The sequence below is a fragment of the Vombatus ursinus genome, unplaced genomic scaffold, assembly GCF_900497805.2.
Source record: "Vombatus ursinus unplaced genomic scaffold, bare-nosed wombat genome assembly UNPS02004241.1, whole genome shotgun sequence".
Classification (NCBI taxonomy): domain Eukaryota; kingdom Metazoa; phylum Chordata; class Mammalia; order Diprotodontia; family Vombatidae; genus Vombatus; species Vombatus ursinus.
In genome coordinates, this window is record NW_020944019.1 from 185,429 (window position 1) to 199,668 (window position 14,240).

The following is a 14,240-nucleotide window of genomic DNA, read 5'->3' on the forward strand; positions in this document are numbered from 1 at the left end:
CCCAGGGTCACTTAACTGGTCAGTGTCTGAGGTCAGATTTGGAACTCTGGTCTTCCTGACTGCAGGTCCAGCTCTCCCTCCGACATGGCGCCCCTAGCTGCTTGCCTAGAGAAGAAGAGTTTCAGTCTGAGCTGAGGGGGAAAGTAGAGTTCTCATTTCCTCCAGCGAGGTGGGCTGAGGTGCCCTAGAGGCCATTCATTCTATTTGTGGTCAGGAACAAACCAAGCGCATGAAATCTGTTTGGCCCCTCCCAGTTCTCTAGAAGAACCCTTGGAGCTGTTGGCAAGATCAGTTTGGCAGTTATCGCCATGTGTTTTTCTTGCTCTTTTCTCCTTCAGGAGACGTCCCCCGATGCTTCCCTTCCAGGGGACCCTGAAGCCTACCCTGCTTCCGTGTTGAGTGGTGGCAGCGACAGCGGCTGTGGTGGTGGCAGCATCTTCCATCTGCACACAGGAGGTGGATATTTTGGCCTAAGCTTTACTTGTCCTAGTCTCAGAAATCCTATTAGCAAGAAATCCTAGACTCGCAAATTAAAAAGCTGGGCATACAGGCTCCAGCAGTCAACCAGCTTTGGCAAGAAATCCAAAGCCTGTCAAGGTAGTGTTCTTACAGTCAGGGCCATAGACTAGGTAACATTATTTCACTTCCTTTGGGGATTTTGCTTTTCATGAACAAGTGTCCTCACTTTTCCCACCAAGCCCATGTTTGCGACACGTCTCATAAATGCTGCTGTCGCCATGCTTTGCTTTCTGTAACCAGTCTGTTCCCATTTTTCATTTCACGTAGAAGCTCAGATTGAGAAAGTGTCTTGTGGCACCTGATTCCGAGCTTGGGAACCAGCGGGCTGTTCTGCAGTCTTGCATTGACACAGTGTAAACTATGTAGGCCAAGTGAAGCTTCTTTCTTCTGCTTTCCTGGGGGTCTGATGAACACATGAAATCTTGACGAATGCTGTTCTTGTTTGTGTGTTTATTGTTGGACCACACTTGCAGTGGAGATGGAGATGGAGATGAGGTCCAAAGTTGCTTCAGCCCCACTGCCTCAGGCAGGAGAATCTGCGTTTCTCAATAGGTGCATAGCAACTGGCTCATTTCAGCGGGGCAGGTTCCAGGTTGGTGTCTCAGCTTACTCCTTTGTTCAGAAATTTTTTTGGGGGGGATGTAGAATCCGGACTTGTGATTTCCTTTTCCCTATGCTGTACGGGGTGCTAGGTAGCATAGTCTCTCCTGATTCGCTTGTCTCTGATGCATTCGTGATCCAGTATTAGGTATTCACTTTCTCTGTGTTGGGGCCGGCCCTTCTTGTAGGTGTCCCTGCCAGGACCTAGTGAATGCTGTCGGCCCTCTCCGTCCCTGGGGTCAGCAGGTGGGGTTCTTTAACGGCCTTTGGCTCCCCTCAGGCCAGCTAGCTGTGTGTGCAGATTTTCCCTGAGGATGTTCTCTCTGTCACTCGACTCTCTTTGTGCCTCAGGTTGTCACTGTACCTCATCAGCAGGTGAATAAAGTTGCTTTTTGTGACAGAGACTGTGTGCCCACAACCAAACAGGTCCTGACCAGTCCTAGCAAAGATGCTGGAAAGGAGACTTGGCTTCCTTCGGCCACCCCCAGTTCTCGTCCTGAACCTCACAAAGGTGACCAAGGCTTGAAAGAAGGGGAAAACCTTTTGTCTGTCAGCACAGTATGTGACACTGATCTAGCCTCTGCTACTGAGAGTAGTGCACAGTCTGGGCCTGAGCCCCCCGGGGGAGCTGTTTGCACCCAGCTGAGCTCAGAGAGTGAGTCTTCTGCTCCTCTCGGCCCCTCAGAAGAGTTGGTGGGAAGTCCCAGTGAAGAGAACGGCTGTTGCTTACTAGTCCAAGAAGAATTGCCCTATGCTCAGACCCAGAGTGCACTTTTCTATTCTCCATCCTCCCCGATGAGTAGTGACGATGAATCCGAAATCGAAGATGAGGACTTGAAAGTGGAGCTTCAGAAATTACGGGAAAAGTAAGTACTACTTTTGTCATCTCAGCCACCTGGCTTGCTGAGCTCAGAATTCAGGTTGAGATAGGCCCGGAATTCGGGATTGAGAAGCCAAAAGGGGGTGGAATTGCCATGAACCCTAAGAAAGCCCTGACAGGAACACTGCAGCGCTTGCTTGAGGGTTAGCTTTAGAAGCTTCAATTTTGATGGCAAGTTTTCTTCTTCTCCTTTAATCAACAAGCATTTGTTAAGAACTTCCTTAAGCGGCCAGATTCCGGTGATTCAAAGATAACAATAAATAGTGGCTGCCCTCATTTGCTTTTTTTTTTTAATTACACTTAGTCATTTCCAAGAAGATTCAAATTATTACCTTATTATTAAGTGTTTTTTATTATTATGTAATTATTACGTGTTTTGCCGATTTTTGGATTTGCTTTTTAAGTGCAGTGCACAAAACATAGAATACTCTTTGTTTGATTAAGTTTTGAGATGTGGAATACTTAACTGTTACCCAAAAAAACCCAATCTTTTTCAGAGTATCTGAATTCAATAGTTATATATCTTTTTAGATATTTAGATACCTTTAAATGCAGTCACAAGCTAAACAGAAAATGAATCCCATGCTTCTGAAACACTTAATTTCCCAAGTGTTCATGGAACATCTGTGTCACTGCAGACTTTGGTAGGTTTCTCTGTTTTCTCTAATGCTGAAGACTAGGACGCCACTCTTTCTCTACTGTCTAGATGACAGATGACTGGACTGGATCACAAAGTTTTCGAATGCCTGGTTTGCATTTGCTCGTAACTCTGCTAAGAAATCCCTGTTTTCTTTGGGAGTTTCCATGAGTTAGAAGGCCCCTCAGCCCTGTAATCGAATCTGAGCCCCTCTGACTAAGAATCTCCCAAGGGGTCAGCCTGTGAGAGAAGAAGGGGCCACATGGGGCCATGGAGCTAGGCCTGAGGAAGTCGAGACTCCTACAAGCGCTGTCGCTGGCCTGAGGGTGGGATCCAGCTGTTCCAGTGTTGCATAGTTAGCTTTTCTTTAAAAATGTGGTTAGTTTTTACTTGATAGAAAGCCTCTCTCCTCTTCCACATCACAGCCCTTCACCTACTCCACAGCCAGCACATCTTCCCTAAGCCTTCTCTTCTGAATTGGCAAGTCACTTAACCTTTTCCATACCTCAGTTTCCTCATCTTCCAGTGCTCTCTAAGGCTCCTTCCAGCTCTGGATCTAAGGTCTGTGAACTCAAAGGCTCTGGGCATCTTCTCTAGCCCAACCATACTTGCTCCTCTGGTGACCTTCCTCTGGATGCTCTCAAGCTGATTAATGTCCTTCCAGAACTGAATGCAATAGTTCCCAGGTAGCAGAAAGTCTGAAGAGGGCAGAGGACACCTCCATCGGCCAGGCCTCTGTTAACACAGCCCACATTTATGTGAGCGTTCTTGGTGACCACATCACACTACTGCCTCACATTGGGTCTGCAAGACCACTCAGACTTTTTCATATGAGCTTCGAGTAGTATTTGGCTATCAAGGTGACACTGCCTAAAATCCTTAGAACTAGAATTTCAAAACGTCCTGCAGTTTTGTTTTAATAAAGGGATAAAACTGGCATTCCAGTGTGTGTATGTGCACATATGAGGAAGGAAGGGATGTTTTTCTACAGTCTTTTCCCTTCTAGACTTTCCCAAAAAATTAGAAAAAATCTTCATGGAAATTCATAGGAGTTGATCGAACTCTGTATTAAACAGCCTGTATTAAACACACCACTCTTCTATTATCATACCTCTAGAATGAATGAGCATTTCTTAGGCACTTGCTGAGCATTGGGATCCAAAGAGCCTTGGATACTTTTGGGTTTTGTTTTGTTTTTTTAACTCAACGGATGTCTGCCTTCTCTTACTCCCAGCCATTCTCCTGCATTAGCCATTTCCCCCCAAATAGGCATCAGTCTGCCCTCAGAGTCCATCACTTCTCTGGCCGGAAGTGGATCGATCGTGCGTATCACTACGAGGCCCCAGGAAACGGGGTTGGCCACCGTGTTGAGCAGGGTGGTTCGTTGTCATCATATACTTGTCCATCCCCCTGGTTCTGCTCATTTATTTCTCTCTGCGTCAGGTCTCTCTGAAGCCATCGCTCAGCTCTCACAGCCCAGTAGTCTGCTGTCACATTCATTTGTATGCTGTAACTTGTTGAGCCATTGCCCAGGTGATGGCTGAGTTTGCCTTCTCATAGGGAGAGCCTGTGAAGAGGTGTCAGGAAGACAACTGAAAAGGTCCCCATGGTGAGACAGGTGGTAACACATTTCCATAAACAAAACCATTTCTACTGTACCTACCAGGGTTCTTCGGTAGCCTGGGGGCTGCTGCTGTTGGCAGGGCTTTTGGGTGACCCTGCCCTTCAGTGGGGGTAGGGATGACTAGCCCTTTCTCCCCAGGACTTTTTCCTCTGGATGATGGCTGTTCGAGCCAGAGCTGGTGATCTTGGGGGCACACCCTGCTTCTCCCCCAACTCTTAGGTTTGGGGACTTGGACTGTCTCCATCAGGGTCTGAGGGGAGCTGGTGGCCTCTATCTATATCCCTCCGTCTTGTCAGCCCCTTCACTCTGAACCCTCTCCCCCCACCCTCAATACACACACACACACACACACACACACACGTACGTGTAGGTCAGAAGGCAGACTTGCGCTCCATCTTTCAAGCTCCAAGACATTTGTATGGGTCTTTCTCATGGCAGACCAGGGGCCCATGACGTTTGTATACCCTCTTCTGTTCAGCCCTTCTTTGGTGTTGGCTAGCTACTTTCTCCTAGTCTTTTGCCATTATAAACAATGCTGCTAGGTATGTTTTTGGACAGTTTTTGTCTCCCTTGGGGTGTAATCCCAGTAGTGGGAATACCACATCCACACATTTATGTAGTTCTTGGTTGTGTGATTTGGTGAATTTGAGAATTGGAAGGTACCCCCGTGGCGGGCCATAAAAATTGTCCCCATTATAACATACTTGACAAATCCATGCTTGTCATCCAAGTTCTGTTTGAAGACTTCCGGGGAAGAAGGGTCTACCCCCTCCCCAGGTAGCTAATTCTGCTTTTGGACAGTTCTCCTCATTGGCAGCTGAAATTGGCCTCTTGGCAGCTTTCACTCCCACCCTCACCCCCACCCGCACTCCGTTGCTCCTGGCTCTGTCCTCTGTCCCATCCTTCCCCCATGTGGCGTACCACTTGAACACTGCTTCTGGGGCCCACTGAGTCTTCTCTTCTCCAGGCTGTCCTCAGATGGCACAAACATTCTTTTTTTTTTTGTTGTTTTTTTGCAAGGCAGTCAGGGTTAAATGACTTGCCCAAGGTCACACAGCTAGTGAGTGTTATATGTCTGAGGCTGAATTTGAACTCAGGTTCTCCTGACTCCAAGGCTGGAGCTCTCTCCCCTGTGCCACTTCGCTGCCCCGGCACAAACATTCTTCACCCTCCTGGCTGCTCTCTGATTTCATGATGACCTTGTTAAACAGTGGGACCCAGAACCGAATGCCTCCTTGCTCCTGGGAGCTATGCCTGCCTTAATGTTGTCCCAGACTGCAGTAACATTTTTGGCTACCACATCACACTGCTGCCCACTCAGACCCCCCAGATCCTTTTCAACCTACTCTCCCATCTTGTGCTTCTCAAGTTTTGGATTCAGTCCTTAACCCCCCCCCCCCCACACCTGCCACCTAATTGTACGCTGTTGTCTGTCCCACGGTTTAAAAGGCTTTTATGACAGAAAAGCCAGAATGATAATAGACCAAATTATCCCCCCAACCCCCCAAATCGCATCAGAAAAGACCTTTGACAAAACCGACTCTAAAGACCCTAGGAGCACCTGGGAGGGGAGTATCCTTGTTACTGGGCCTGGGATTTCCCTGGACAGTGTGATCTCAGAACGCTGCCTGGGGCTTTTCCAGGGATGCACAGCCAACAACCATCAGACAGGGGACTTGAGCTCAGCAGCCATCCGTCTTCTCTCGTGAAAAGGAGCCTGAGTCCTTTCTCTCTTTGCAGATGGATCTGGGGAAGCCTCTAAAGTGGCCGGCACCCCACCATTTTTGTTTGTGCCTGGTCTTGGTTTTGAACAAGGCTCCCAAACTGTCTGCCGGCCATGTGCTTCTCTGCATCTGTCTGCCTTCGCTCTGACGTTAGATTTTTTTTCCTTGGGCTCTTCAGACACATTCAGGAGGTCGTGAGCCTTCAAGCCCAGCAAAATCGGGAACTCCAGGAGCTCTACAGTCGCCTCCGGTCCCTTAAAGACAGCAAATCAGAATCCTCCGAGCTGCCTCTGCAGCCTGCATCCCCTCGTCGCCCGAGGTCGTTCAAAAGTAAACTCCGAAGCCGCCCTCAGTCCTTGACCCACGTGGACAATGGTATTGCTGTTGCTACAGGTAACCTAAACAAAAAAAGGGTTACCTGAAGAGCCTCCCCAAGGCCCACGTGAAAAATTGGCCACCAGTAACAAGGCCACCTTTCTCTCGTAAATAGGGCCTTGGGGCCAAGGAGTAGCCTTGATCAGTTTTTAAAGACAGGCCAAGGCCAAGAGTTTCTCTGAGTTTTCCTTGGGGATGTAATCTATGTGTGTAGTAGGTGGGGGGCGGGAACCACTGTGCTTACACAAGTGCCCAGGTGTGGACAGAGGCAGATTGGCTAGACCCTAAGAGTTTGTTTCAAGGTGGTCTCAGGTCTGTGTCCAAGGAGCAGCTAACTTTATTAAGTTTCTCTGTTATCCGGAATAGTTTTGAGGTGGCTTCTGGCAGCTTCATGTTGCTTCCCTCTTCCCCATTGGGCCTCATGTGCCCTCCCCCAGTCAATGAAACACAAATACCTTTGCTTAAACTTTTTGAGGCTAACCCCGGCATTTTTTTTTTAAAGCAATTGGGGTTAAGTGATTTGCCCAGGGTCACACAGCTAGTGTCAAATGTTTGGTCTGAGGTCAGATTTGAACTCAGGTCCTCCTGACTTCAGGGCTGGTACTCTATCCACTGCACCACCTCGCTGCCCCTCCAGCATTCTTTGAGAATGATACATGTTTCCTAGAGCTTTTTTTTTCTGAACAGAAATGATTATTGGGTGTGCTAAAGTAGGATGACAGCTCTTTGAGTCAGGTTTGGCCATGGATCCCAAGCACCTGACAGCTCTTTTCTAATCTTAGCCCTCTTTTATGTTGGGAGTCCAAGCTCTGAGGGCACGCCCATGAATGGAGGCCCCATCCAGGGACATAGAGTAAGCATCCCTTGTGTGTCCTTTGCTGCTGCCTTCATGGAGCTCAGACTCTCATAGGGGATGGCTATTTGACATGAGGTAAATGGTGGCTAATAAGTATTTGTTGAATTGAATTTGAGCCTCCCCACGACCCTCTAAAGTCAATGGGAATTGGCCTAGTTGGGAGCTGAGAGTCCTGAAGTCAGGGATGCAATGGGACAGTGACTACAATTCTCACTCAGATTTCTGGTCCTGAAGTCAAGGGCACTTTCCATAATACTTGCTTCTTGTAAATGATAAAAGAACTTTTTAAATTTTTCTTGATAGCTTTGGGTTTTATATCATCTTCATTTCTGAATAAATCCCTCCTATCTCCACTACCTAGAAAGCCTTGCCTTTGAATAGAAAAGAGGCAGAATTAACTAATCACTGCTTCAGTGTACCCAAAGCCCCCTGCCCTAGTGTCCCCAACCTTAGCATTTTTCTGTCTGTTCAGGGACAGTTTAATTACACAGCATTTAGTTTCTTTTTTTTTTTTTTTTTTTTTTAAATTTTTTAGGCAGTTGAGGTTAAGTGACTTGCCCAGGGTCACACAGCTAGTACGTATCAAGTGTTTGGTCTGAGGCTGGATTTGAACTCGGGTCCTCCTAACTTCAGGGCCAGTGCTCTATCCACTGCGTCACCTCGCTACCCCTAGTTTCATTTTAAAAAATTATTGTCATGATATCTAATTGAACTTAAAAAAATGTTTGTTGCCTGCCTGTCCTCAGTAGCCAGGAAAGGGCCCCCATATAAATGCATGCCTGGGCTTCGTTTCAGGCCTCTACCCAGGTGGCTGATTTTTCAGTTATTCTTGCCTAAGAAGTAGACTGGCACCCATCTTCACTCCAGTTCTCCCCACCCCCAGTCCCATAGCCCTGGGCTGTCAGAACAGAGAAATTGGGACTTGGGGAGGCTGAGGACACCTTGAGAGGTGGCCTAGAAAAATCAGGAGCAATGGCTTCCAGTCCCTGCAGGAGTTTGGGTTCCCAGAGCTTTGGCAGTGTGTTCTCAGATCACATTGTTTGTTTGTTTGTTTGTTTTTGGTTGGGCAGGGGGTTAACTGACTTGCCCAGGGTTACACAGCTAGTAAGTGTTACGTGACTGAGGCTGGATTTGAACTCAGGTTCCCCCTGAATTCAGGGCCTATCCACTGCACCACCTAGCTGCCCAGATCACATTCTTTGAAAATGGGGATGTGTGTTTTACAAACCATAACAGAATTCAAATCTTCATTGATCTTCTTGGAAAAATTCAACGCAAAGATAGGCATGTAAACGATCCCTTGTCAAAATGGGACTTGGATCAACCAAGCAGATAAATCTTCTCGTTTTGTGTGATGGATTTTGCTTTACCAGCTTCTCACAATGACACAGCTTGAGGATACAGAACTAGAGGCTTGAGGTCAATGGAAGAAAATGTGAGGTGCATGGTAGGGGGAACCAAGCCAAAGAGAGCAGGATGACAACAGCAGTGGCCTCTGTTTGGGGGTTTGAGAGCCCCTTATTCTGGGATTCAAAACTACCACTTGTAGAGTCAGTCTGGCCTTGAAAACATTTGTTTTCTCCATATGCTGATCAGAACCTCTTGTGATTCAGGTTGAAGTCAAGTCTGAGGGTTGGCGCTTTATAGACTGTATCTTCACACTGTCAAAATAGGGGAAGCTTAAGAAAAAAAAAAAATCTGTCAATCAGCATTGATTAAGTGCCTACTATGCGCCAGATTCTGCTATGGGCTGGGGATAGATGCAAAGAGAGAAGTGAAACAAAAGGCTAATCAATTGATTCTGGGGAGGAAACCCTGAGGTCTTAAGGAAAGTCATCCTGTCACTTTGATGAGGTGTTTACCTGGGAGTTAATCAGGGACTGTGCTTAGGATCATTGCAGTGCTTTCCGAATGTCTCCTGTAACCGGTGACTCTAACTCCTGCCAACACTGATCCTCAACATTTGACTTCCTTGCTCTTTGTTGTAGACCCAGTGTGTATGGCGAACAGCCCAATGCCTTGTCAGCAGTCGCCGGCCAGCAAGAAAGGCATGTTCACCGATGACTTGCACAAGCTGGTGGATGATTGGACAAAGGAAACTGTGGGAAATGCTCTCATTAAGCCGAGCCTGAACCAGCTCAAAGAGAATCAGCACAGATTGGAGACAGACAACTGGAACAAAGGCTGTGAGGTAAGTGGTGAGTCACGGGGCAGGGCAGGGCTGGGATCAGGCTAGGGACACTTCTTGGGTGGGTGCGGTTAGGCCTGACCTTCGAAAAGCCAAATGGCTGCATTGGTGGCTTCAGGTGTTAGCCCACATTGGCCATGGTGCTGTGCTCTGCCTCTGCTCACATGGTCAGTGACACTTGGGAGATGGAGCAGATTTCGAGGCTATGAGACAATATGGCCCCCTCCAGCAGAAGAATTGGCTCCTAAGCAAGGACTGTGACAATTTGGGTAGAAGCTCCTCTTCTGTGTTTAGGAGCTAAAGCCTTTTCTGCCCGTGGTGGCCCAGAAAGACCTGGAGAGTACTGAGGGCCATGGAGGGTGGCCTGCAGAAGGGGTTGGCTTTGGGGAATTGGGGAAGGTCTTCAGGCTCCATTGGAGCCGAGAAACTGATATCGTTTTGGTTTTGCCGTTCTTTTCATCAGAACACTTCGTCTACGGTGGCTTACACATCAGCCTGGACCTCATCTCTCTCCCAAATCCGTGGCCCAGTCCCAGCCACCTTGCCACAAGGAATCTCCCTCCCATCCTTCCCTGGAGCCTTGCCTTCTTACGGAGTGCCACACGCCTGCCAATTTAACACCGTGGGCGCCGCTGGCTACCCAGTGCAGTGGGTGGGAATTTCAGGAACGGCTCCGCAGCCTGTAGTGATCCCCAGCCAAGCGGTGGGCCCTTTCCAGCCTGGGTTGAATTTGTCAGCTTTTCCAGCAGCCCCAGTGCAGAACTCGGCCCCGGGCCCACCTGGGCCCAAATGAGATCACTGGTCAGGAAGGCCCCCTCCCTCTCCCTTCTGCCAAGGTGTGCTTGTCATTCTGTAAGATGTGCACTTTGTACAGTAGGTGCTGCGCACAGGAATCATTTTTCACTCCAGACCCTAATTCCTCTTTGATACTTGACGTTTTCTAAAATGCTGGTCAGAATGCTTCAGGAAGCTTGCCTTTTGCATCCCCACCCCCCCAGAAACTCTCAACCAGTTGTTGAGAGCTCTCCTTCCCAATACAAATTGGCCTCTTGGTGCACGCCCCCCACCCCCTACTACTGTTCAGCTTGGTGAGCCTTGTCCATAAATTTTACAGGAGCTACTTCAGATAATTGTCACAAGATGGGAACCATGTTATTACATTCTTGATGGTCCAGTCCCATTGGACTTCTTCATGTGTTGTAATGTTGAGTTTAGGCCAAGGCTCATCACCCTGGGCTGGTGGGGATGACTTCCTGTGACCATCTTCGGGTGCATGGACAGAGAGAATCATCTTGGTGGTGAATCCCTGGCATGCCACCTTTGGAATGAGCTTTTCACAGGCACAGGAGCTGAGCAGCATTCTTGGGGGGGGGGGGGGATGTCGAATAACCAGCAACTGGGACAGTTCCTTAATTCTGTTGAAGGGGTTCAGCATTCTCCTTGTTCCCTATATGCCACACATACTACATGGTTTTTTGAGCAGCTGAGAGGTGTGTTTGGCTGTGGAATCCCCTTGGGATTCTGGGGAAAAAAGAGAACTAATGGTTCTAGCCCCATTTGTGCATTTACCCGATAGTAAATGTACTCAACCCAACTTTGGAGGTTAGGAGACTTGAGTTCCCTGGCCTCTGGGAGGTGTGGAGTGAGGATCATGGGGAGGGGAGGGGAGGGGAGGGGAGGGGAGGGGAGGGGAGGGACTTGCTTGGTAACAATTTCTCTAAATAACTCCACCCCAGAAAGGACAGCTTGGGTATTTGAAAGGGTTTGAGCTGATCTGGCAGGTTTTTTGAGGAAGGCAGACTTGGTTCCTTTTCCTTTCCTGAAGTTCACCACAAGGTCATCTTCGAGCCTCCTGGGCTTGGCCTCTGGAGCCAAAAGAGCCTCGTTTCCTAGGCTTGGTATTCCAGGCACCTAGAAGTACTTGAACTCTTTCCCTTCAACTTGAAAGGTTTCAGGACCTTTCTCCATATCTTCAGGCCCCTTCTGGGACCCTTTAGTCTTCTAATAAATACTTGCCCAAATCACCAGTTTTTACCTATCACAAATAGGGTTTAAAGAATGCTTCTAGAAATTGTGTCCTGAGGCTTAAACATTATTACTACAGGCCAATGAGATGACTTTCACTTGGTCTATTTGTTAAGGCCTCTACCGTCTAAAGAGAACCTGGCCCCCTTTCCTCACACCTACACTAGTCAGAATTGAGCATGGGGTGGGGAAGGGGTGATGGATTATCATGCCAACCGTAACCCACCACGGTAGACATAGATGGAACTCTTGCGGCATCTTTTCCAATGTTCATCACATTTTCAGATCCCTGAAAATCTCTTCTCCTCCACTGGCTTGAAGGCAGTGTGCCTTGGCACAATGGTATATGTAATACAGCCATTCAGAAGCAGTGCTCTTTTGACCAGGAAGACTTCCTGCAAGCCACAGCCCCACATTTCCTTTCCTGAATTGACTGTAGAATTGGTCTCAGACCTGCAGCCTCTGAAGGCCCAGTCCATGCTCTCAAATGCCACAAAAACACCACAAGCCCTGAGGGGGGACGGCCATCGCCACCTCTGGTTCACGTAGAGAATTCACCATTCTTGTTTGCCTGCAGACTTTTGGCAGTGCCTTGTGATAATTAGAATCTTTTCAGGTTTTTACTGGAAAGGAGATTTGTTTGAAGAAGTTGGAGAATGTCCTGCTGTCTCCATGGTGAACACAGCAGCTAGGGATGACTTGATAGAGAGAGATGTATGAGTGTATCTCTCTAAACACATGCCTAAAACAGTGAGTCTGTCAAGTTGAAGAAAACTGTTCTTTACATCACTGTTTTTATTTAATTTTTTTTCATTCCTTAAAAAGATTTCCTTCAGATTATAGGCACTTTGTATATACTGGCTAGTTTTCTACTTGAGGATTTTCCATTATTTCGTAATTTTGCTAAATCAGATAAAAGTGCCGTTTTCACCTTTTCTGAGGTATGTGAAACTCCACTCTCCCCTCTCCCCCCCCCCCCCAAAAAAAAAGAGAAAGTCAAGCTGATAAAGAAAAAATCCTCAGTGTATCCAAGAGACTGCTCTGGCAGGAGGCACTGTCCTGTCCCTGGTGAGCATCCCATCTGTTTCCAAACTCTGCACACACACACACCCCCTCAACACAGCTGACAGTCTTCATGAAGATTCCTCTTGAGAAGAAAGTGTGTTATATGTCAAACCACCATGTGTACTTCCCAGTGCAAGTGCAATGCATAGTCCTGTATCTTCGTACCCAAATGTGTGAGCTGCTGTATCATGGAGTATCTGCCGCTGTGTCTGTCAAGTCGGGAGTAGGAAACCAGCTAGTAGCATAAAGCTGAGGAAAAGAACACTTGGTATTTCAGAGAATTTGCTGTAATGTGACAAATGGCTGTTCCGTTCTTCACCCCTTGGCAGTTTTATAGCGAGCATGAATTCTAATGATTTGACAGCAAAAAAAAAAAAAGTCTGCCAGTTGCAAAGGCCCTTTTCTGCTGTGATTTTTAGATTGAGTGTGGCTGGAGGTGTCCAGTCGGATGGAATGGATCATTTTTGTAGCTCCAGGTTTGGTTTTAGTCCGGTTACTTTTCTTTATCTACCTCGTTTTCAGTGCTGTTTGAGGTGCACAAGTTGACGCTGTTGCCTATGAACTTTTATTTTGGGGGTGAGGGGATGCTTGATTTTCAGTGTTTCTTTCAGCCTGGTGGATCCCCTCAGCCCAAAGTTGTGAGCTTGGGATGGGGAGGGGATAGCCCGCACTCCCTGTCAGCTGCCTCTTTCAAGTCAAATGGTGCAACCTGTGCGTCTCAGTTGAAATAAGCTTTGGGGATTTGGGGAGATGTGATATGGAGGAAAGGAATGATGGTGATTAATCCCATGGAAATGAGTTGAAAAAGCAGTGCTTGGGAGGGAGAATGTTGCGAATCAGACAATCCCATGCCTCCCCTTCACTGTATGCCTAGCTTTTCCTGCAACAGGAGAACATTGGAAAATCGACTCCATGCCGGCCTGATGTTCACCATGTTACCAAACACCAAAGCTTGGAGGGCTGTCCCTGGGTGCTTCAAAATGATTCAATCGCATTTGATTTCAGGTTTGATTTGGGAAAACCCAGGAAGTATTTGTCAGCCACCTGGCCTTGGTTTTCAGCGTTTCCCCAGCCACATCACTGGATAGACATTGCAGAAATACATTGACCAGCGGTTTTCTATTTCCTTGTTCAGAGGAAGTGGGGTATTTGGGGGTAAAGGGTGCTGGCTGTTTTTCTATAAGGGCCTTCCATAATTTTGATTGCCTTTCTCTTCTCCCCCCACCCCCCCCCCCCCCCCCCCACATTCAGTAGATGAGCTCCGTGGAGGGAATGAAGCCAACCACCACTGGCATGTGCACAGCCCTGGTTGAGCATGGGAAGAAGGGTGAGCTGGTAGACAAAGCCGAATGTGAAGCTAGGAATATGAAAGAGATAGCCTTGAACCCCAAATCTAGACCCTAGAGAAGGGTTTAGGGCTTGGGTTTGGGAGGTGCTCTGGTGGCCTTTCTGATGAGTAGGAGCCATTGGGCAGGGTTGGGCCAGAGTGGACAGCGAGGTGACGCTTGCACCCTGGCCCCCCTGCCGAACGCAGACAGAAGCTAGCAGCTGTCTTGGGGGAAAGCCAAAGGAGAGAAGGGAGAGGGGCCCCCTGGCTCGCCGCTTCGTGAGCCTTTCTCGGCCGAAGCACGGGCCCTACTCAGTGAAGGTGCCTTTATACTTTGTAGGGGCTCCTTAGGCAGCGTGTGCGCGTGCGGGGACCTCACGCAGATCAGGTTGGGGAGGGAGCTGCCGTCCTCTCCCCCCA

The 14,240-nt window shown here is 48.1% G+C and overlaps 1 protein-coding gene across 5 annotated transcripts in view; it reads left to right on the forward strand.

Moving 5' to 3' along the window:
• The window catches only part of WNK3 (WNK lysine deficient protein kinase 3), a 61,837-nt gene extending 51,444 nt beyond the window's left edge, over positions 1-10,393 (forward strand). For 4 of the 5 annotated variants that reach the window (XM_027877165.1, XM_027877201.1, XM_027877176.1 and 1 more), the window contains 6 exons: positions 339-456; positions 993-1,111; positions 1,471-1,985; positions 6,163-6,377; positions 9,204-9,406; positions 9,867-10,393. In XM_027877165.1, the coding sequence (XP_027732966.1) occupies positions 339-456; positions 993-1,111; positions 1,471-1,985; positions 6,163-6,377; positions 9,204-9,406; positions 9,867-10,196 (1,500 nt within the window). In that variant the 3' untranslated portion in view covers positions 10,197-10,393. The remainder of the gene's footprint in view (positions 1-338; positions 457-992; positions 1,112-1,470; positions 1,986-6,162; positions 6,378-9,203; positions 9,407-9,866) is intronic. The other variant, XM_027877192.1, reaches the window with a different exon arrangement.
• The last annotated feature ends 3,847 nt before the right edge of the window (positions 10,394-14,240 follow it).